Here is a 24569-nt window from a genome sequence, read left to right as displayed (position 1 = left end):
TGATGAGGTTCAACAAGGACAAGTACAGAGTCCTGCCTTTGGGATGGAAGAGTCCCAAGCTTTGTTACAGGCTGGGGACCGATTGGCAAAGTAGCAGTTTGGTAGAAAAGGACCTGGGGATTACAGTGGATGAGAAGCTGAATATGAGTTAACAGGGTGCCCTTGTAGCCAAGAAGGCTAATGGCATGTTGGGGTGCATTAGGAGGAGCATTTCCAGCAGATCTGGAGAAGTGATTATTCCCCTTTATTTGGCACTGGTGAGGCCACATCTGGAGTATTGCATCCAGTTCTGGGCCCCTCACTATAGAAAGGATGTGGACACATTGCTGAGGGTCCAGCGGAGGGCAACAAAAATGATTAGGGAGCTGGAACACATGACCTACAAGGAGAGACTGAGGGATTTGGGCTTATTTATTCTACAAAAGAGAAGAGTGAGGGGGGATTTGATAGCAGCCTTCAACTTCCTGGAGGGAGGTTCCAAACAGGATGGAGAGAGGCTGTTCTTAGTAGTGATAGATGTCAGAACGAGGAGCAGTGGTCGCAAGTTGCAGTGGGGGGAGGGGCTAGGTTGGATATTAGGAAAAACTATTTCCCTCGGAGGGTGGGGGAGCACTGGAATGGGTTCCCCAGGGAGGGGATGGAATCTTCATCCCTAGAGCTTTTTAAGTCCTGGCTTGACAAAGCCCTGGCTGGGATCATTGAGTTGGGGTTGGTCCTGCTTTGGGCTCCCAAGATTTTGAGGTGCTGCCGCCTCATAAGGAGTTTGCTCCTCCTTCATATTGTCCTTTGACCAAGCCCCCTTCTCTGCATTTCACCTCGGAGGCACACAAGTAACTGAAGCTGCGCCGATTTGTAGGGAATCTTGTCAGCATAATTGATTATTACATGGTGTGTGCTACTGAAGACAGGTGAGGCTGCAGAGAGCGGAACAAATCTGTTTGTCTCATGCATTCCTGCTAGGTCAGGCTTGGGCTTCCTTCTCTGACATGTTGATTGATATGTTTGCAGCTCCTCCCTAATGAATAGTGCCCCATCATGGGTCACTGGCGCCCCCTGCTGAACAGACCCTGTCAATGCCGGGAAGGAGGAGGAGTAATGTTTTTTTTAAAGCCTGATGTTGTGAATTTAACAGCTCTTGGGCAGCTGAGAAGATGTAATTAAAAAACGGAAAAATGCATCCGTTTGGAAACACTGCATGTCAAGATGCCAGTTGCTGTGGAATTTAACCTTTAATCTGCTGGGGCTTTGAAATACAAGAGATTCTGTGGATCAATAGTGTAAGAAATGTGAAAACCTTTTCATTTGTCTTACTCTGCCTTTAATTGAAGCCTCACTGTGCATAACACCTTAAAATCTCTGCCTTAACAGCTTAAAAACTAGATATACACTACAGATCTACAATACATCTTGAGGTGCTTTATAAATGATGGGCAATAACAGAATAATAATAAGCAACCCTCAGAATACCAAAATCCCTTTTCTCCTATCTGCTACATTTTGGAGAAGATATTGTGTGTGGTGATATGCTTCTGTGTCCCGTGTTTGTTAGGGACCGGGGCAGGTGAAGTTCTGCTATCTACCAACTCTAAGAAAAGAAAACTACAAAATTGTAAATGAACAAGTATCTGCGGGTAGGTTACCAACCCTAAAGTATAATGAAGCCACATTTCCTGTAAAATATATTCAGAGCAGAGATGATTCTTCTGATATTCCCCTGTCCAGATTTTACATAAAATATAATTACAGATTTTAAACCTTAAAATGATCAGAGGGTTGGGGACCCAATATTTTGACCTTATTTTTGGTCTGTCCACAATGTCTATGCAATTTTTCTATAAACCCCTTTAAAATATTCTGCTGTAAAAATTGAAAACACTACATCTTTCAATAGTGTGACATTAGTGTTACTGGCTCAGCATTGTAGAATATTATATTTTTACAAGGGTATATGACATGTGTGTTCAGCAAAGTTAAGTCACTGTGGAGAACCAGACAAGTACTCTAGACCCATTCTTATCCTCAGGAGTGAAGCTGTAGTACCAAGTGAATGTATCTGGCCTGGCATTCGTGGTTAAATCTGCAGTAGGGTTGCCAGATGGTTTAACCAAAAATACCGAACACCTCCCCACCCCCCGCCAAAAAAAACACCAGGGAAAAAATTCTATTGGAAAAAAACGGTGGGGGGAGAGACCGAAGTTGTTGAGGGGGGGAAAAAAGGACCCCATGAGCAAAAAAAAAAAAAATAGTAAAAATACAGAGTGGCCCCTTTTAGAATCTCTTTTGAGACTTTTTGGCCCTAACAGGCTGCCGGTAGCCACAAGCCATCTTGCTTCCGTTTGCTGGGCCGGACAGCTCCCCTGCAGAACCCGGTAAGCACCCGGGAGTTTTGCCTCCTGGCGGGGAAAAAATCAGAAAGTACCAGACATTTTAGGTGTCTGGTGTATTCAGAATTTTTTTACTGTACAGGAGGTGAAAATACCAGGCTGTCCAGTTCAGTACCAGACACCTGGCAACCCTAATCTACAGTGACAGACCAGTGCCAACAATGATCAGAGTTCACCTCATAGTAACAGAGCAGTTCTCATAATGATTGTAGAAATAAACCAAGGTATGCAGCCCTGCCTTGACTAGTAACATTGCTAACAAATCACGGCATGCTTTTATCTCGGAAGGGGGAAAATGAGTAAGTACACAAATTTGAATTTCATGCTTCCAAGGGAGCGGCTTTGTGCAGTGGCATGATCCGAAGCACATGAGTTCTAATCCTGGTTCCGACAGGGAATTGTAGTCTGATCTTGGGCAGTTCTCTTAATCACTCTACTTCAGTTTCCCTCTTTGTGAAATGAGGACATTAATACTGTGGAGCCTACTTTTGATTTATTCACCATTCTGGCAGTGGAAAAGAGCCATAAGTTGGGGCAGGTTATAAGTCATCTTAAGGCTCCTTTACACTGCTGGAGGGGTATAGAGAGGCTTTAAGGTAAGTGAGAATCATGCCCCCTCTTATCACAGAATCACAGAACACTAGAACTGGAAGGGACCTTGAGAGATCATCAAGTGCAGTCCACGGCAGGACCAAGCACCATCTAGATCATCCCTGTTAGATGCCTATTCAACCTGCTCTTAAATATCTCCAGTGATGGAAATTCCACAACCTCCCTAGGCAATTTATTCTAGTGCTTAGCCACCCTGACCAGCGGGAAGTTTTTCCTAATGTCCAACCTAATCTTCCCTTGCTGCAGTTTAAGCCCATTGCTTCTTGTCCTATCCTCAGAGGCCAAAGAGAACAATTTCCCCCTCTCTTTCCTGTGGCACCCTTTTAGATACTTGAAAACCGTTATCATGTCCCCTCTCAGTCTTCTCCTTTCCAAAGCCCAATTCCTTCAGCCTTGCCTTGTAGCTCATGTTTTCTAGACCATTAATCATTTTTATTGCTATTCTCTGGACCTTCTCCAATGTCTCCACATCTTTCTTGAAACGTGCTGCCTGGAGCTGGACACAATACGCCAATTGAGGCCTAATCAGCGCATAGTAGAGCGGAAGAATGACTTCTCGTGTTTTGCTCACCACACTCTTGTGAGTGCATCCCAGAATCATATTTACTTTTTTTTGCAACAGTGCCACATTGTTGACTCATATTTAGCTTCTGGTCCAAGCTTAATTTAGCTTGTAGTCTTGAGGCTTAATTAGTAAAATTAATTAATTTGTAAAATTCTTGAGAGACTTGGCTACACTTGCAGCAGCATACAGGGAATGTGCAGCTACACGCCACAGGGAAAGGCAAGAATATAGCCACACTGCAATGTGTAGCTCTACGTAACAGTGACAGGCTATGGCACGAGGGAGGGAGCCTTTCCCATTGGCTGGAGCCTTTCATTGTAGCAAGAAAAAGATCCAACAGGGGGAGGCAGAGGGATACTACACTGCTAACAATAGCAGTGTAAACATGGGAGCACTGCCTGGCCATGTGGAGAGCCGTATAGGGTTTGTGTGTGTCTGTGCTCTACTTGCCTAGCAATGTCTCACCATCTACACAGCTGTCTTGCTATCTGGGTTTGCAATCTCGGTATTCTATGCACAGCTGTCAGTGTAGACCTGTGGTGGACAATAAACTTGCCAGGGTTAGCCCCTGGCAGGTTGCTGGCACTTTGTTTACCTGCATGTCCACAGGTACGGATGTTTGCAGCTACTGCTTATCACCATGCTCAGCCAATGGGAGATGTGGGAAGCGGTGTCCTAGCTTGTGTTACCAGGGAGAGATAGCTCAGTGGTTTGAGGATTGGCCTGTTAAACCCCGGGTTGTGAGTTCAATTCTTGCGGAGGCCATTTAGGAATTTGGGGCAAAAATTTGTCAGGGATGGTACTTGGTCCTGCTGTGAAGGCTGGGGACTGGACTTGATGACCTTTCAAGGTCCCTTCCAGTTCTAGGAGATAGGCAATCTCCATTAATTAATTAATTTCCTGTAGCTTCTCCTGGCCAGGAACATAAATCTGCAAGCAGCTGTATGTAAAGACATGCAAGTAAATAAAGCACCAAGGGATAACCCTGGTGAACCATCTCCAGCTTATTGCCCACCTTTGGAGTTAACATACCTTAAAAGTAAAACCACAAAGATTAGGGGTGAGTATTCATATTTCTTATCATGCTACGTCATCACCTATCGATGAGTGATTCTTAACAGGATTTTTTTTCTCTTCTTTCAAAGCCTCTTTAATGTGCCATAAGAGGAATGCCTTATACCTGTGGCACGATGTCAAAATTCAGCACTATACCTGAATTTCAGGTGGGAGGAGATTCATATTGGTCGGTGCATGAATTTCCTTGTTCGTGTGTTGTCTTGCCATAAAAGTGTCTTGCCATAAAATTACACTTTTTGATCATAGCCATGTATGTTCACAGAACCGGATGGGTGGTCCTGTAGGGTTCATCTAGACTATGCTAAAGTGTCGAAAAAGGATATGCAAATTCTGCAGAAATGTGCATGTCTTCTTCCGATCTCACTTTTGAATGCAGAGCTTTCAAAAGTGAAAGTAGTCAAGACGTGGGTTTTTTGGGCACTGCCCCCTTTTTTCAAAAAGCTGCATTAACCTCATTTTTTGTCTCTGCTTTCGAAAGTGAGATCGGAAGAAGATATGCAAATTTCTATGGAATTTGCATATCTCTTTCGAAACTTTAGCGTGATCTAGATGAGCCCTTAGAGACTAACAAAAAAGAGAGAGAGTATCATGAGGTTTCATGGGCACAGCCCACTTCTTCAGATGATCAGTGGAGCAAGAGGCACAGAGGGACAAATTTAAAGCAGAAAAAGACGGGAAGGAGGAAGAAAAACCCTGTCAGTTAGTGTCTGTGCTAAATGAGGCTAATAGTGGGCTGTAAATGTCCAATACTTAGCTGTTGATATTGTTTGGGTGTTGAATATAACAGCCCATCCAGGAAAAGGTTCAAAATGGGCAACAAAAATGATGAGGATTTTGCAAAGGGTTCCATATGAAGAGAGATTAAAAAGACTTGGACTTTTCATCTTAGGAAAGTGGAGACTAAGAGGGGGATATGATCGAGGTCTATAAAATCATGACTGGCGTGGAAAAGTGAATAAGGAAAAGTTATTTACTTGTTCCCACAATATAAGAACTAGGGGTCACCAAATGAAATGAATAGGCAGCAGCTTTAAAACAAACCAAAGGAAGTTTTTCTTCACTCAGCGCATAGTCAATCTGTAGAACTCCGTATCAGAGGATGTGGTGACAGGTAGGACTTTAACAGGGTTCAAAAAAGAACTAGATTGATTCATGGAGGTTAGGTCCATCAATGACTATTAGCCAGGATGGGTAGGAATGGTGTTTCTAGCTGCTGTTTGTCTTGAAGTGGGAGATAGGGGAGGGATCACATGAGGATTACTTGTTGTGTTCCTTCCCTCTGGGACACCTGGTGCTGGCCACTGTTGGCAGACGGGATACTGGGCTAGATGGACCATTGGTCTGACCCAGTATGGCCGTTCTTATGTTCTTAAATGTATTTGTTCAGTTCCTGGGTAAATGTGTCAAATTTATATATGAAGGCCAGTACCACAGTCTCTCTATCTAGTTGGTTCCTGAAATTATGCTGCAAGAGAATGGCCACTTTTAAATCTCAGGCAAGTTAAAATGTTCCCCAACAGCTTTCTGGGTGTTACCATTTCGAGATGGATTAGCAACATCTGAATCGCAACTCTCCAATAGTACGTGAATTGCCTTTCATTTTCTCTCATTGAATTATGGAAGATCTTGAGCCGTCCCCGCTAACACATCCAGTTGTATTAATATGGACTAATGCAAATTAACGTACAGTAATCTTTGTGACAAGTGCATAATTGTTAGGGTTCATCCACCAAAGGTTAAAATGTTACAGAAAAAATAGCCATTCCATATCCAATGCAAGGTTTTTTTTCATGATACATCTCCATTTTATTAAAATCAGGGTGAGTAACCAAGGGCATCAACAGAGACAAAAGACCCAGTCCCTGCCAAATTTGTATTTTAAAACTTAACCATGTTTTTAATGGTGGTGGAGAGGAGCAGTCAGCTGTCAGAAGCCATGAAAAATCAGTGCTTGCTCGCTCTTACTATACACAGTTTTTGTTTTCAAATTGTTAAATTTCTTTTTGTTGTCTAATAGAGGGAAAATGAGACGTCATTTCATGAAGCAAACAGGTCAATGTAAATTAAACAGAAAGAAAATACTTGTTCACTTGATGTCTGATCAGTTTATGGAGGGCATGCAGAAGGACAGATCCTGAGGTCGTTTAAATTAGCATAGTTCCATTGACATCAGTTGAGCTGTGCCAGTTTACACCAGCTAAGAATTTGACCCATCGTTGACTATTGTAACTGTTTTGTTCTAAAGTGGGTGGCTAATTTTTATGTCATGAATGTTGATACATTTTGCAGTTATACATTCTAGGAGGTGAATAATCATACACATCCTCCAAGGCCTTTGCAAATTGCCACAGGAGTCAGGAAGAAACGTTTCCCTTTTATGTAATGTACATTTTTCCCCCTGTCACTGAATATCAGACATAGACCAAAAGCAAGATGCTGGATTTGCCCATGACAAATTCTAGATTCAGGATAGCTAATCTAATTTATGTATCTTATATAGTCTCCTGGATATAGTTTTTAAACTTTACATCTCCTGATAATATCGGCATCTAAATTGATTTTTTTTTTTGCCTTTATGAAAGGTACTAGATTGACAATCCCTGTTTCAGTGAGATTTGGCTGGTTTATTTAAATTAACCTCTGTACATTCCCTCTTACTATGCTCAACACCTTGAAGCACTCTGGAATGAAGTAACAACTAAGCCAAAAATCGGGTGGTGTTACAGGGATTACTGTAGCAACTGCTGGGCTATCAATTGTACCAACAGCTAGTCAGTGTTAAAATGTGTTTATTATTATTTTAGATAGTAAGCTCTTTGGGGCAGTATCTGTTTTTATTTCCTGTCTATATAGCACCATGGGGCTTCTTTATAATTGGGGTCACTAATAGCTATTACAGTGAACACTTGTTTGCAGCAAGACTGTAATCACAATCATTACTGAGGAGCGGCGTTTCTCCGGGAGAACGCGTTCCCTCCTGTGAATGGTCAACATTCCCCATAACAGTAACAGCCTCTTAGGAGCAACATAGCAAAAGAGCTACTAAGAGTATGTTGCTACTAAGGAGCGTCGACTGCAGGTGTTCTCAAATTTCATGGCCCTGTGATCCTCTGTCAACCAAAATTACTATGTGACCCCAGCTGAGGGAACCATCCAAAGCCCGAACTCCTCTGCCGTGGGTAGGGGAGAGGGGCAAAGGTTAAGGGCTCAGCCCCAGACAGGGGACTTGTTACCTCGCTCTGTTGCCCAGGGTGGAAGTCCGTGGGTGGCTCCAGGCCCTACCCACTCTAAGCCAGCCCTGGTGACTCAATTAAAATGGATCATTACTCACTCTGAGGTCCTGATCCACCTTTGGTTGCCGCTGGTGTGCTATCTAGTGTGTAGTATAAATAACCATACTAAAGAACCTGAGGGGAGGCAAAAAGAGTGCCTGAAAATGGTGTATTTTTGTTTGGACACCTCTAGTGTTGAATATAGCTGGGTCTATTCGAAAGTATCTTGTTCCTGTGGCTTGTTTTAAAAGACTCGGTTTGGGAGTAGAGGAGATGAAATGATGTTTGTCATCCTAGTACGTCGCTAGTCGAGAGCATGCCATGGAGCATGCTCAGTGCCAAGCCCCATGTAAAGAGCATGTTTTACAGGATAAGGAATAACCTAGGTACTAAATGGGGGTGAGATTTTCTGAATTGTTTTATCAGATCACCGACAAGTAGCAAAACAGAATCAATTCCTGTCACTCAAAGGTAAATATGGAGGAACAGGATTATGGAGCTAGGTGAGGTGGCAGGTCTTTAATCAGAAAATCAATGTAGAAAAGGAATTTGGGCTTGTGGGGATATTGCAGAGACTGTGGTCTGGTCTTCGGTGAGATTGCGCTCTGCAAACAAAGGACTGACCTCTAAATTCGTCCCTGATGTAAGTCTGTTGCAGTTAATGGAGTTTCCCCAGAGATTAACTTAGCCCGATAGCGCTAAAATCAAACAAGGACTGGCAAATGCTTCAGCCTCTCTGTCTGTTTCTGCCTGTGTGCATAGCTCAGAAATAATCCGGCAAGCCCCCAGCTAGCCTTTTATTAACTCATTTTCTATATTGCGGGATTTTTGTAACATTCCATCGCTATTGTTTGTAAACTTGAAAATTAAATACACAAAGCTGTGTTACAAATGCAAGAACATCTCACTGTCACCTTGAGAGAGCTCACAAATCCCAAAATCTGCAGTGACTCTCTATAGTTGAGATTTGTTGCTATACATACAGTGGCCCCTGCTCCGTCAGACTGTTCTCCTTCAGGATACGGAACATTTTAAACCAGTAAACTTGCCTTTTTGTGGTTTATATTTAATATGGAGCGTATCCTATCAAAAGAACCACATGGTACTTCTCAACACCTATTTTACAGCAGAACATTGCATTGAGTGGAAGGCAGCTGTACCCCAGCACACATCAATTTGTACAATAGCAGGAAGAGGAATTTTGGAACAAAAACAATGGGCCTAATCTTAAAAGTGCCCTGGGATCTGTCATGTCACGTTCTAGTGGATAGACATGCTGAGCATCCACAATTCCAGCTAAATCAGTGGGGGAACCTCTGAAAACTAGGCCCGTAGAGATTTAGTCTTGTCTGCTAAAATGAATGATAGTCAGTTTATCAGTCTTGGAAAGATTAACGGCCGAGTCATCCCAGCCAGAATTCAGGTCTCTGGCTCTAGAAAACTGAGGGTTTTCAAACCAGATGATTAGACCAATACACTACCATTGTATACAGTTCTGCTTTTCCTTTTATCAGTCCACTTAACATCACCCAGCAATCCACAGTGTTCAGTATTTTAAATCATAGCTGGAATTTGGTGGGTTTCTTCTGTAAGGTTGGCACCATAATACAGATCATGACATCTAGGAAATTCAGAGTTAAGATTATGCTTGGTCTTCTTTTACCTGTGCCTCCTTTGTTTTTAACAACTTCACAGCCACAGAATTGAAAGTCCATGTGAATTCTGAATCCTGCCAGCAAGTGCTAATTTTGATGGCAGTTTTTACAGTGTGTGGGGTTACCTGCTAAGAGTTGGAATTAGCATACTCATCTCATTTGGTACAGCAAAGGTCTTTGTGTGATGCTTAATTTAGACCAGTATCAATCCAATTCGATTTAAAGCAGTACCCTGGAACTCAAACGCTTCTTAACCCATTGCAAGTCAGTATCATTGTGACCTTATGACTACCCCACTACCAGATGGCACACTGTTGTGATATTTGCCCAAAAGGTGGCGTATAACGTATCGCTGGAAAACTCACTGATCTTAATTTTCTTGCATGATGTATGGATGGATAGTCCACAAAGAACTATATAAATGTACTAAATTGTGTATAAAGCAGGCAGCCATGGGGTAATTTTTTTCCCCAGACAAAGAGGCCAGTATTTCAGCCAGGAATGGCCAAATTCTGTGGGCTATTCATTTATTTTGGAGGTTTCAGGAAGAGATAATTTTCATTGTAAAAATCACCAGGAAGGGAGGGACCAGCATCGATTTTACAAGCGGACAATATGGTGTCTACAACCAGAAGGGGAAAGGAACTTTATCTAGGGATATATATTTTAGAAGGATACATATAAAAGGTTTATTGGACTGTAAAGATCAGGGGGAGGGGAGCAAATCGCTAAATTATCCTTCACAAGAAGAGTTGTAGCTCTAGACACCATCCTGAAGGAAAGACCGGTTTCAAAAAAAAACTTTGAACAAAGGGCTCTAGTTTGTTTAGCTAGACTGAAGTCTCACAAGTGTGTTTTTACTTTGATTTGTTTTTAACTATTTCCGTCCTTATCCCTCATGCTTGATGTCACATAAATGTGGAGAGGGACAGGGGGAAGGAGAGGGGAAGAGGGAGAGGAAGTGGAGGGGGTGGGAGGGAAAAAAAGAAATGAATCTTGTGTACTGTCTCTTTAAAGGAGCAGCAAAGTTGATAAGGTTTTGTGGTGTTCCAGTCAGAGGGGTTGAGCATTGCAAGTGGACAGCTGCAGAACATGGGAATTGAGGGTCACTGACTGTTGCCTGCTAGACAAGGTTGGAACTGGAGAGTCCCAAAGAGTTTGCTGGCAAGGCAGATGACTTGGTATGTCAAGAAATTGACACACAACCTGGCAGCAGCAAACTTCCAACTTGCTGGGGTTGAAGGGGGTACCACAGGGGCTCCCCAGCTGGGCAGACGCATCCTTTCCATGATCTCTGGGTCTCTTGCTGGTTCCCCACATCCTCTTCCATTGGTGGCATGGAAAACATGGTGTCACCATGTTCCTTCTTTTCCAGAGCACGGTAATTGTGGAGAAGACCGTACAGGACCTTATGAACCTGATGCATGACCTGAGTGCTTACTCCGATCAGTTCCTCAACATGGTGTGTGTGAAGCTTCAGGACTACAAGGAAACCTGCATTGCTGCCTACAGGTACAACCTCGCCTGGGGAACCAGATCATGCTATAAAATAAGGAGAATGAGCCCTACCTGGGGAGGATTAAAATGAAGGAAGTGTAGATCTGAAGTCTGATCACAGGTTGAACCTCTCTGGTCTGGCATGATTTCAGTTAGCTGGATGTCCACTTACCATGGGTGTGATTTGAAATCCATAGCCATAATAGATGCACACGCTATATACAGGAATTTATTTATTTTATATTAAAATGTGTTACATTTCTCTAGCATCATGCTCTCCAAAGGATCCTGAAGTGTACTAGTCATCGAATCAGGGCAAATTAGGGTTGGAAGAGACCTCAGGAAGTCATCTAGTCCAACCTCTTACTCAAAGCTATATCTATTAAGTGCTCTACACACACAAATGATTTCAGCCTTAAGAAGCAGCATCTTCTGTGTTGAAGTCCAACCATATACTGCACCGCCAAATGAGAACCTAGTCTAAGAAGGATGGGCTAGTGGTTAGAGTCCTCAGGGGACTCTGATTTAATTCCTTTCTCTGCCACCAACTGTGACCTTGGACAAGTGCCTCACTTCCTCCAACTCTAAAATTGGGATAGCAGCACTGCTCTGTCTCCCAGAGGTGTTGTGAGGATAAAGACACTAAAGACTAAGATTCCCAGGTGTTCTGTGGGCCATATCAGTACCACATAAAGACCATGTAAGAGCTAATTGAAGCTGGTGGCAACAAGGAAAATAGTAAAAACCTTTTGCGTGTTCCCACCAGTAGCGTTAAGAAATTATTTCTTATTGCCTGATTTTGTTCAGAAGTTTCATCTTGTAATTGGCTACCCAAGGATTACTACTAACACCACATACATTCACATGTGTGGTGTGCATGTGTCTCTATACCTATATATAACGTTCCTTTATTATCAACCAGTGGAAAGGAATTTCTTTACAGCTGTCTGTGAATAAAGGCTCTTTCTTTCTCTTTCTTCTTTCTCTTTTTTCTCTCTTTCTCCCATCCCGAGGATTGACACCTGCTGAGGAGTAATTAGGACAGCACTAATTTGGACGACACTATCCTGATTACAGCAGAAGCAAAAATAAGAAACATTCTAGTTTTGCTGCTAGCAAATGACTGACAGAAATAGAAATCTATATGCAGTTCAGATGATTCAGAAGAGCATAACGGGGACAGGAGAAATTCTGCTACCCGTGTGTGTGTGTGTGGCTTGAGTTTTTCCAAAGAGATGATCAAATCAATAAGATAGCTATGCCCTCTGCTGGGAGCTTTCGTTGTCAAAGCTCTGTGCCGTATCACCCTGTGAATTGTGGTTTCCACCCCGGGATTTTTGGAAGAACAGAAACCAACTGTTAGTCTTATTGAACACACCCTCACACGTTGGTAATATTGCTAATGTTAAGGTTAAAAATTATCAACTCAAAAATCAGCTCCTTTAAAGACAGTGGAACTCCACCTGCAGATCAGGCCCTAAAAACCTACAGCTTAAACTTTTTACAGTGGTAATACAATCAGGGCAAAGTCAAAGGATTTCTGGGAAAGACGTTTTTGTATGGGTATGATGGAGAAGGAGGGTAGTAAATGACAGTATAATGGAGCTACCATCTTCTTTGGAGTTCAGGGCAGTCACAAAAAAGAACACTGCAAGCCTTACTAATTTGTAAACAGAGCGATGCCATGTCGACAGGCTATTTGTAAGCTAGAAAGATAAATAACAGAAGACTTGTGCAGGGCCCAGTTGGTTCATTAGCTTGGCTTTGTGTATGTTTGTGACTAATAGGAAACAGTACATGAAATAGCCCATATGGACACCTCTATTCACGTGGTGAATCTCCTGTGCTACCAATGACCAGAAAGAGCAAAATCCTCAAAACCGACATTTAAAGAAGGAAAGTCCTGAAACCTTTCCTCTTCCACCATTGAACAGATATTCTTTAATAGTGATCTTTTTCATTTTAGTTTTCCAGTGAGGATAAGACTCTAACAAGATTGAAAAACATCCTAGAAATGTATCGAGAGATCAGGAATACCTCATGTTGTTGTAATTAGACAGCAAACCTTGGCAGAGTTATTAAACCTTGTGTTTCAGACTTTAAGTAACTCTCTAGCAATTGGAGATTAAGGTGAGAACTAATATTGGGGACCAACTATCCCATATCTGCCTATTTCAGGGCACTGGTATCTTCTTTTAATGCATCCATTATTGGTCATTGATAGAGAAAGGGCACTAGCTGGACCTTGATTCTGGTCCAGGCTGGCAAGGACTATGTGTGATGGGTTGGATCCCGGAGATCCCTTTAGGACTGTCTCCAATGTGCTGATCATACCACTGAGCCTGCCTACCTCTCCTCTGGGGCACACCCTACCTACTAGGCCAGAAGCTCTGGTCTCCCCCTGCAAAGGTACAGAGTTGGGGTAACAGCCCCCCAGCAGAGTAACACAGATGCTGACCCAGTTGAGCTGTAGAAGGGCTAATTTGTAGGGATTTGCCAGCACCCAAAAGCACAGCCCTCAAAAGGGCCCAAAAGTCCAAATAAATCCATCTTACTTGGTATAAAAGTTTTACACAGATAAAGGAGGCCGTTTCAAAAGCCAGTTAACCAGTCATTGTTTGTTTCTCTTCCTTTAAATAGAATTTCCCCAGGGTGAGACTCCTTTGTTCAATTCTCTTTTCCTCCCCTTACCTGAAAAAATACCAAATTCAAGATGGATCCCAACACCAGATGGCAAGGTCACATGTTTTTTGTAGGACTAATCACAGTGTAAGCTTACAGGGGAAAAAAAAACATTCACAGATCGTTGTTTTGAGCACCAGGCCATTATGTTCCTTATGTACCACTAATAGCTTTCACAAGAAGACCTTTCTTAATAAAACAGGCTTCTACTTAATATTTGTAACTTCACATACAATAATGATACATACACACAAACAGAATATGCACATTTGGAGGATTGCAAGCTCTTTAATGACAGGTTACTTTCCCAGGTTTGCATAAAACATATTCAAGTTATGCATATTCGTATTGAAAACTATATTTCCCTAAAAAAATGTGGGGGCACAGTGTGTCACTATGGTCTTTGAAAGTTTCTTAAAGTTAAAATGTTTGTGTTGGCAAAGTTCACATTTCATCCTGAAACTCAGCATTTTGAAATTTCAAATGGTTCGATGCAAAAAGTACCATTCACAAGTGTTTCATGGAAAGCAAAACTGGGGACTGCAAAATGTCTCAGAATGAAATTTGCTATTTTTTTTAAATGTTGTGGTCAAGTGTTACCCAAAACATTTCCCAGTATCCTCTGCCCTTGGTAAACGATGTTTTAGAGATTGGGAAAAGCATAACCACATCCCCGTAGCCACCCATTTTTGTTGATTTCAGTGAATGACTGACTTCCTCTATTAGTCCTTTGCTACAATCCTCTTCTACAACTAACAAACCTTGCTATGTCTCAAACCAGAGAGCTGACCTTAGATTTTCATGGTGATTTATCCTGTGACAGCTGCCAGAATTCTTTTCGTATCTCTTTCAGGCAACCTGTCCTCACTCTCAGGGTATGTCTAGACTGCAAGCTTCTTTTGAAAGAGAAAAAGCTCCAAACCCGTATCAAAAAAGCCATCTGCTTTTTCGAAAGAGAGCATCCATGGACGTTCTCTCAAAAGAAAATCCTGATTCTTATTCACAGAATAGCCACCAGGGCATCTGTGCTTTTTTCAATTGCCTCTTCTTTCAAAAAATGTCCCTGTTCTGCATCCACACACGCCTTTTTTTCAAAAGCGCTCTTTTGAAAAAGGCATTCTTTCTCATAATTTGAGGTTTACCAATGTTGGAAAAAGCCCTGCATTCTTTCGATTTAATTTCGAAAGAACACGATTATAGTGTGGACACAGGTAAAGGTTTTTTTTTTTTTTTAAAGGGCAGGGTTTTTTTTTTTAAATGTAGTCTAGACATACTCTCAGTCCCTCAGAGAGTTTTTTAATTCCCTACATGCATTTTTTCCCCAAAGACTGATTTCTGGTGTGCCCCCCTAAGTAACCGTGTAGCTGAGCTCATTTCTCAGATGGGAAACTTAGACTTACGGTATGTCTACGCTGCAATCGGAAGCTGTGATTGCTACACACGTGGACAGAGCCAATACAGCTGTGATCCAGCTGGCTCAGGTAACAATAGTAGTAAAGCCATAGAGACCACTTAACTGTGTACCCAAGACAGCTGGCACATCACCCTACCACTGTAGGGTCACTGAGATTGTTGCGCAAGCTAGCTTTGATCTAGATAGGACCTGGGAGATGACCTTGGGTATTTCTACCGATGCTGCAGTCACACCTGCCAGTTGCAGTGTTGAACGTACCCTGTGTGACTCGTCCAGGTTCATGCAGGAAGTCTACAGCTGAGCAGGGAATGTATCCCAGGTCTCCACTGTCCCAAGCTGGCTCCTAGCTAGTAGACATCTTCCACTCTATCTTTAATAGTGGCTATTACTTGCTGCTTATTCCCACAAAGGTATGTATGTTTTGGCTGGTATGCTGTCCATTTATAAACGTAAGCTTTTCAGCGACGGGACCTGCCTTTGTCATATAGAGCCAACACGAACGATTCACCAATTGCGAGAGTTCACAGTAGCTGCTACCTTGGTCCTGCAGACAAAACATTGTTCCTGAATGTGTTTGCCATGAAACAACGGAGTCCAATTAGCCCCTCTGGCCCCCAGTTGTTTTCCTAATGAAAAGGTTTGGCACCCCAGCTGCGGCCAGGGACGGTTAGCAATCATCCTGCACAACTGCTCCGAGGGGGAAGCGGCGCAGATCTGTGGCTACTACCACTGGCAGATGTTTTATGAATAAAACTCGCTGAGCTATGGCAGGGTGGACCCATCTCGACGATACGCCATCACCTGTTCAAGTGTTACACCTATTTTCTTGCCCCCTCCTGGGAGCTAGATACAAACAGTCACACAGATGGCTCTGTCTGTGGTCCATTGAGCTGTGAATTAATTAGCAGTTTATGGCACTGGTGGTAATGATTAACCCTATTACTGTAGCAGGAGTAATTGCATGTTTTTTTGTTTTTTTTATGGTGGTGGTGTGATATTTGTAAATAAGTCTCCTGGACTCTAGTAGAGCTATTCATAGTGTCTTGTAATGTGATATTAAAGAACTACGTGAGATCAGCGTACATGTAAGGTACCTTGTAGACGGAAATCTAGATGAAAAACCCAACCAAGGGTAATGGCAAAGGGACCTGATGGTAGAGGCTGGGTGTCTAGTGGAAAGATCAGTGCTAGCTCCCATCCTATTTAATATCTCCACCAAGAAGCAGGTAAATGGAGTAAAAACAGCATGTCAGCACAATTAGGCAGTGTTGCGCACACATGAGAAATTGGGAGTGGAGTCTGTTTAAGATGCTAGTTGTGCATGGCCCCATGAAAAGGCTAGAAAGCAAATGTGATGGATACAACCTAATGTCTCTGAAACCAGATAATAAAGAACAAGAGGAGAAAGACTCTTGAAAGGCCATGCTGCTGGCAAAGAATGGACAGACGACCAACCGGATCTCAGTTTGCAGTTCAATCGAGCAGTGACAAAACAAAAAAGCCCATGTGACTTTGGGCAGCTGAAGTCTCTCATTATAACTGTGTCTTTCTCAGTACAGTGCTGGCGAAAACGCTCCCAAAGACTGTGTTCAGTCCTAGGCATCTGAAAGGGTCTGATTAAGGTCCATAAATAATTGAAGAGTGTGAACAGTAAGGGCAATGAGGAAACAAAACTGTTACAATGGCGGTAACTGGAAGTAAGGGGGCAAAATTAAGCTGAGGAAAAACCTACACGCAGTAGCAGGGTGTATTTTTTCCCCTCACAAATTTAGATTTGTTTGACTGTGAAATAGACTTACAACGGAATATTGGTAGTTCCATTCCTTTAGTCATTTAAATTTTGACTGGACAAAGCGCTGGCTAATATACTATAGAGGACAGTCGTCCTGCATTAGCAGGGAAATCTCGAATTATAGTATTTTAATAATAAATTAATAGGAAAAATTGATTTCTGTCTCTGTATGCAATGCTGCAGCATTTCCGTTCAAGACCGCTTTCACCTGCTTTTCTCTAGATGGTTGGGTTGCTTGTAAATTCCATTTTTTACCAATGAAAAAATGCAGGGTTCCAACTAGCAGTAGGAGGCAAAAGTGATATTCAGACATCGAGATCTTGTGCTGCTGAAAACAAAGGTGCTTCGTTTTGTCTGTTGCAGATGAAACATGAAATATGAGGCTAGAAAAGTGAATCTTATGAGCAAGTATATATGACAAGCAGAAAGTGTTACACTTTTACAGATTGGAGAATTTAAGATTGCCTTCTTGATGCTGCTTGAAAGGCACAATCGGTTGATCAGTGTTAGTGGTGAGAGACGATAATAGGGCCAGTTTAGAGGTACAGTTTTATTGTTTCATTGTACTTCATTGCCATTTTTACTGTATTCCTTTTAACAGGTCATAGAACCTGAATGAATTTAATTGTTTATCCCTATTCCTTTACCAAAACATAGATTCAATATATCTAAAACTAGCGGGAGTTACCCGGCATTGCTCGGGAAAATGGAGGAACAAAATTTAGAAAAACAGTAGTCCATTATCATTTTTTGAATGGTAGAGTTCTATAGGGATTAAAATATATTTTTTAAAAAAGTATAAAACAACCAATTTTACATGTTATCATCAAAAACTTTATTGTAAACTATAGTTTTGTTTCATTATTCTTAACAAATATGTACACATTTTTTTTCACTTCCAACTCTTGAACATGCAACATCGAGTTGTCTATGTGAAAAACAAGACATCTCCAAATCAATTCCAGCTACTTTAAGTGACTGTCCCTGCGCTTTCTCAGTATACGTTGTTGAAATACAAGTTGACAGTTGATATAACAGAGATGAGGAGCCTTAGGGAAGGGAGCTGTGCATCTGCCGCCGGCGCCCAAGCCCGCCCTTCACTGCCTTGTCCCTCCGCCGGTCTTAGTGAGTGATTGGGCCCACCGCTTCTCCTGGGAAGCCGCTTCTCCCCGCACTGCCAAGCTCCGTGCAGCCCCAGGGAGAAGCGTCGGTCTCTCATCTCTTCCCTCCCACAGTCCCTTAAAACCTTCTCCTGAATAAAAGGTTATCCCATGCAAAGTTTGGTTGCAGTAGCTCTTATAGTGTCCAAATTATTAGCGCACAAACATTCTCCTTTATATATTAGATAAGGGTTGTTTTTCCACATACCATGAAGCTTCCCAAAAATTGGAAGGAGAAGGCTCCTGCTTACCTCCATGTCTTTTGGGACACTTAAGTTCTTCTCTCCAACCCTGCCCTGTGCTCTTCAGAGTAAGAGAGAATACGCAAAGGACTTGACTGCCATACACAGCACCTTGCTGTTAACTTTCCTGGGGCCTGCAAATAGCCTCCATACCTGCTCCGCATGCACCTACTTCATAGATGAACATATTTTGGGAGATCTGCATAAAGTCATGGAAAGTTATCGTTGGCGCTAAAACACAGCCTGTGTGCCTGTGAACTCTGACTCTCCTTTAGCCCCTAGAGCAGCCATGGCCAACCCACGGTTTGTGAGCCGCATGCGGCTCTTGTGCCCCAAAAGTGCGGCTCGCGAAACTGCTCCTGCAGTCTTCCCCCTGCCCCCCAAATGGCTCCTGGTGTCCCTGTGATTACTGGGTCAGAGCTGCAGGGATTTAAAAATGGCACCCATGATGGCGGCCATCTTTTTTGTTTTTTTCCTCGACAGTTCTGTTCTGGAGGACTTTTTTTGTTGTTGTTGGTTTTTTGGGGTTTTTTTGTTGTTGTGTTTGCTGCTTGATAATTCTGGTGCAGTCTTCACATTTTTTCCGCTGCTATTTTGGCTCTTTTTGTTAAATGGGTTGGCCACTCCTGCACTAGAGCAGTGTTTCTCAGTCCCTTTCAAACAACCGACCGCTTTTCAAGAACGACATCCTCCTCCCCTTATCATCCCCATCAATGCAGGGATTTTAAGTTCCTCCATTGGGGTGCTTGTGGTGAGTGGAGGACAGTTGGGAAATTGACACATGCTGGGTCGTATGCTGCTTGTTCATTCCTGAGTCATTTCACCTGGGAAAAGATGAGTTAATCAGCATCTTTCTAGGCAATGTCCCTTCTGTCACCTGGAACTACCATCATGCACTTTGAGAGCAGAGACATTAATTATGTTGCCAAAAATGTTAAATAGGAAAGTCTTTGTAATTAGAATGCAGTGTAATCTTTGATTCAAGTTTACACATACTGTTTAGCTGACGCAAAATGCAGGACAATGTAGCTCTTTAAAGACTAACAAGATGGTTTATTAGATGATGAGCTTTCGTGGGCCAGACCCACTTCCTCAGATCAAACAGTGGAAGAAAATAGTCACAACCATATATACCAAAGGATACAATTTAAAAAAATGAACACATATGACTGTTTAGCTGACGCATCTCATACTAGAGGCCTCAAATAACTAGGAGTAGGATACAGAAGCATTTAATTTCCTACTATTAATCTATGTCCAACTCATCCGATGAAGTGGATTTTATCCATGAAAGCTCATGATCTAATATATTGGTTAGTTTCTAAGGTGCCACAGGATGGCTCGTTGTCATTAATCTCCTAAAAAACAAGTAGTCTTGTGGCACCTTAGAGACTAATCAAAATATATATACAGTATCATGAGCTTTTGTGGGCAAAACCCACTTCTTCAGATGAGGTTGAAGCTTGAAGCTCATCTGAGGAAATGGGTTTTGCCCACAAAAGTTCATAACACTATACTTATTTGGGGTAATCTCTAAGAGTACGTCTACACTTGCTCCCTAGTTTGAGCTAGGGATGCAAATGTAGGGAACTGATATTGCTAATGAAGCGGGGATTTCAATATCCCACGCTTCATTAGCATGATCTCGCCGGGGCGTTACTCCGCTCAGCAGCTGATTCGAACCAGGAAGTGGGCGCCAGGACGCATTAAAATTTTGAGGAGTAACGTTAGTTCGAACCAACGGGTTCGGTTCGAACTAGTGTGTTCCGGCACCCACTTCCTGGTTTGAATCAGCTGTTGAGCGGAGTAACACCCCGGCGAGATCATGCTAATGAAGCGCAGAATATTTAAATCCTCATTTCAGTCGCCTACATTTGCATCCCTAGCTCGAACTAGGGAGCAAGTGTAGATGTACCCTAAGATGCCACAGGACTACTCATTTTTTTTAAAGTTACAGACTAATATGGCTACCCCGCTGAGACTCATTAATCTCCTAGTCACTGCTTCAGGTATACTCCCAAAGTTACTACCACTGGACAGCTGTCTGGCAACTGATGTGAAACAAGTTGGTGGTTTTCGCCCTGTCCTTTCTGGACAGATACCCACAGGATAGCCACAGCAGAACTGACAGTAGTTAGCAGTCTCAGTGGAAATTGCAAGGAGCAAATGAAACATGGAGACTAAACTAGCCTCTTTGCCCATATTAGACAAGATTAAAGGTGGGCAAAAAAAAACCCTGATTCAATAATAAATTTGCTGAAAAATTCCATAATGGGGCAAATTCAGTGAATAGTTTGTCCAATAAAAAATTAGTGTTTTAATATCAAAATTGGTTTTTTTTCAACATTTTCAAAATGCTCCTTTCAGCTTTTCATTTTGAAACAATCTTTTGAAATGTAACTCTGTTTATTTGAAGGAAACCACAAAAGTGTGGAAAATACACATCAAAACTAAAAGGTGAAAAAAAATCCATTTGGGGTTGGCTGGAACGGCTGTTGGTGTTTGTTTTAGTAAGGAAAAAAAGTCGGTTTAGGTTCAAAATAACTGAATTTGGGGGGGATTTTTCAGGTTAGCTATTGAACAAAAAAATCAGTTATTTTCTCAGCTCTAGTGAGTTCCTCATGTGGTGTAAATCTGTGTTGCTCCATTGACTTCAAGGAATGTGAGGATCTGGCTGCTTTTGTCCTTTTAAGGAATGCAATAGAAGCGCATTTGCGTGGGAAAGTGTGGCGAATACCACACAGCAGCTGTGGATAAATGGAGAATTACACTCTTTGTTGACTCCTTGTGGAACTATTCAATAGTATTGTACATTTTCATAATATGTAGCAGAGTATCAAAGGAGAGCATCAAATCTCACACACCAAGTAAGATTTGCCTTTTCCTAACATTGCCTTTGTTGGCTTCCTTTAGGAGCATTGCTCAGTCTGATGAAAAGCTGGTGATCAGTGCATCCTGGGCTAAAGATGATGACATCACCAGGCTGTTGAAGTCTTTGCCCAACTGGGTCAACATGGCTCAACCCAAGCAACTGAGGCCAAAGAGAGAGGAAGAGGAAGACTTTATAAGGTAATATGGTTTTCTTTTGTTGCTGTTCTAATAAGTTTTGAAGCTACAGTAACAACGATGGATTATAATTATAAAAATTGCCTCTTAATTTGTAATGTTTGGCTAATGTTTATGACCCCAGAATTGAAACCACTTAGCCATGTGCTTAAGTCCATCCTTATTCAGCAAAGTATTTAAACATAGGCCTATGTGCCCATTTAATCTCACAACCCTTCAGCGTGAATTTCGAGTTAAGTGCATGCTAAAGTGGTTTGCTGAACCGGGATGTAACGGTACAAAGAGTCCCTACACAACTGCCTAATAGCTGATAATGGTTCCCAGTCTGTGGGTTTCAGTCTTTGAAGTAGGTCACCAACAGAAATATCGTACTGCTTAATATATTGCTGAGCTCCATCAACGTGAGCTCTGTGTGCTGTGGTGTGGACAGAGAAATCTGTCGTCAGCCATCCTTTTCCTAACACCCAGGATAGAGAGAGGAGGAAGTGGAGACCTTCCCCTCTCCATGCCAGGAAGAATGAAAAGAAAATAGAATTGGACCTCTGCTGGCAGCCCTTTGAACTGTGACAGCAACTGGCACAAAGGGAGCATTGGGTTCATGGGAAACAAAAGGGATGAAGTTAGTCACAGGGCATTGGGCATTCCCAAAAGGGAAAGCTGAAACAAATCATGATGGTGCTTCAATGAGGACCAGTCTGTAACGGATGGAATAGCATATGAATGGACACATCTGGTGTTCCCTGTCAACTGTATGCTCAGGAGAGATTCCAGTGCCGACCAGCTGATTAGCAGAGCACCCAAAGATAGGTTTTTTTGTTTCTACTGGTGATGCACATTCACACATACCTCGGTGCATGTTAAAATGTATTCCTCACATAGATGGAAAAAATCCACTCATATGAACGGCCATACTGAGTCAGACCAATGGTCCATCTAGCCTGGTATCCTGTCTGGCCAATAGCAGATACTCCAGAGGAAGGGAACACAACAGGTAATACTCACGTGGTCCCTCCCCTGTCATCCATTTCCAGACAAAGAATCCACTCGTGGCTAGAAAAGATTAGAGGGAACATTAGACTGGTCTACCAACTATCAAAAGTGTGGTTGTCGCTCGGGTAGAAATAGTCACACTACCTTCAATCTAGCTAAAATAGGCATGAAGGCACAGCTCGCATGCCTGCGCAGATGCCTGCATATTTATGCCTATTGCTAGCCCACTCCTGGTGCCATGCCACTGTATCTACGCCACTCTTTTCAGCCATGCTACCTGGGCTGCAATCCCGTCTCCAATTTCCTTATAGACGTACCCTAAGAGTCCTCCTAGCTCCTTGCAAGCCACAATGGCTATCGTTGCAAGATCATCTAAATGCAAACAGCAGGGTGGTTTTCATCTCCTGTATTACCACAAACCAAAACATGTAATATTCCGAAGTACCGAAAAGACAAATGGGCGGGTTGTCTCCCAGAGAAAAACAGTCAGGATCTATGAATCATAGGCTTATTCTGAAGAAGCTAGTTATCTGCACATTTCTGGTTAGCCACAGGGCTGTGCTTTCCCATCGCTGCTCTTTGTTTCTTTGATTGGCATTTAGCAATAATATTGTAAGTGCAAGTGAAGCTGTTTAAAATTAGTCTAATTCGCCCAAATTACCTTTTTACTTATTCAGTGACTGCAAGAACAATAAACTAAAGATGACGCAGTTTAGAGAAAGGAGTGATGAGCAACGTAAATCAGGAGTAGTTACGGAAACGTTCGCTCATGCTGCACTGGCATTGTCAGTATGTCAGTATATTTTAAGAGGCCTGTTTGATATGAAGGTCTGGGAGAATAAAATGTGTTGCTTGTGACGTAAACGTGCAATTCTTTTGGGTTTTGCCTTCATTCATTGTCCTTCTTTTTTTACAGATGGAGTAAAAGTCAGTCTTAGCACCTTTCCTTTATTTCCACTGTTTGGTTTTCTTATGGCTAAAGCTGGATCATACCGATCAATGTTAGTCATAGGCAAAAATCCTGACCACATTAAAATCAGTAGTAAAATTCTCATCAGCTCGAGTGGTGCCAAGATTTCAACCTTAATGGCAGTTCTTTTTTTCCCCCGTTTTTTAAGTTTTACTGTCCATTGATTGAAATTTCCTCTTGGAACCATGGCATAGAGGTGAGACAGGAGAGGCCTGTTTATTTCCATTTATGACTTGGAGAATGAAATGGAGAGTATACTCATAAAATTTGCAGAAGACACCAAGCTGGGAATTAGACTGAAATGAACAGGGTGAAATTCAGGAAACCCAAGTGCAAAGTACTGTACTTAGGACGGAAAAAGCCAGTGCACAGCTCCAAACTGGGAAATGACTGACGAGGCATTGGAGTGCCTGGTGGTGATTGTAGTAGTTCAGGACAGCGATACGGTAAATCCAGGATTCACTGGTGTGGCATTCTCAAAGATCTTCTGCTTCGACAGTGATGATTAATGTTCGGCTGCGTGCGTTTTCATATGCTTCCTCAGTATATGGTGCCAGCACTGTGCAGGTAGCTAGCATAATAGACTTCATGAGAGCCCTTAAAGACCACAGACTCAGAAAAGATAGGAAGGCACCTGAGTCAGGTTTATTTTTGAACGAACTACATTAATAGTTGTCGGTAACCAGATGGCCTTTGAGCCCCTAAGAATTTGTACCCAGGACAATGAACACAGCTTAATGAATCGTATGGATTTTACTATTGCCCCTAGGTCGGCCAAAGAGTTAGGTGAGGTACCCCAACATTTATAGATAGAAATGAACAATTTATTAAACACACCGTACATATCCTCTTATGAATTAATGACACGGTTGATACCTTCCCTTGTACTTTCCTCCAAAGCATTCGCTGCCCGGTGTTATGCTTTCACACTTGTCGTTTTAAACTATTTTAGCTGGTTGGCCTTTCTGCTCTCCTGATGGAATGTAGTTACATACTTCCTGTGCTTCCATCTGTGCTAGCTGTTCTAGTGCTGAGAGACACTGACTTGCAAGCAAACATTTGCTTTTGACACGGCCTGTCTATTACTCACAGTATAACTCTTGCTCAGGGGCGGCCCGTGGATGTAGGTAACCTTGGCAGTTGCCTAGGGCACCGCATTTAACGCGACGCCCAATGATGATGTCACGCCAT

At 42.4% G+C, this 24569-nt stretch overlaps 1 protein-coding gene across 1 annotated transcript in view; it reads left to right on the top strand.

Annotated features, from left to right (window-relative positions):
* Nucleotides 1-24569, top strand: part of EXOC4 (exocyst complex component 4) — a 637711-nt gene that overhangs the window by 500355 nt on the left and 112787 nt on the right. The window contains exons 12-13 of the mRNA XM_075925646.2: nt 10941-11077; nt 21266-21421. Coding sequence (XP_075781761.2) covers nt 10941-11077; nt 21266-21421 — 293 coding nt within the window. The remainder of the gene's footprint in view (nt 1-10940; nt 11078-21265; nt 21422-24569) is intronic.

Source organism: Pelodiscus sinensis, chromosome 1, assembly GCF_052426305.1.
Source record: "Pelodiscus sinensis isolate ZL-2025 chromosome 1, ASM5242630v1, whole genome shotgun sequence".
Classification (NCBI taxonomy): Eukaryota; Metazoa; Chordata; order Testudines; family Trionychidae; genus Pelodiscus; species Pelodiscus sinensis.
This window is presented reverse-complemented; position numbering and strand designations above follow the sequence as displayed.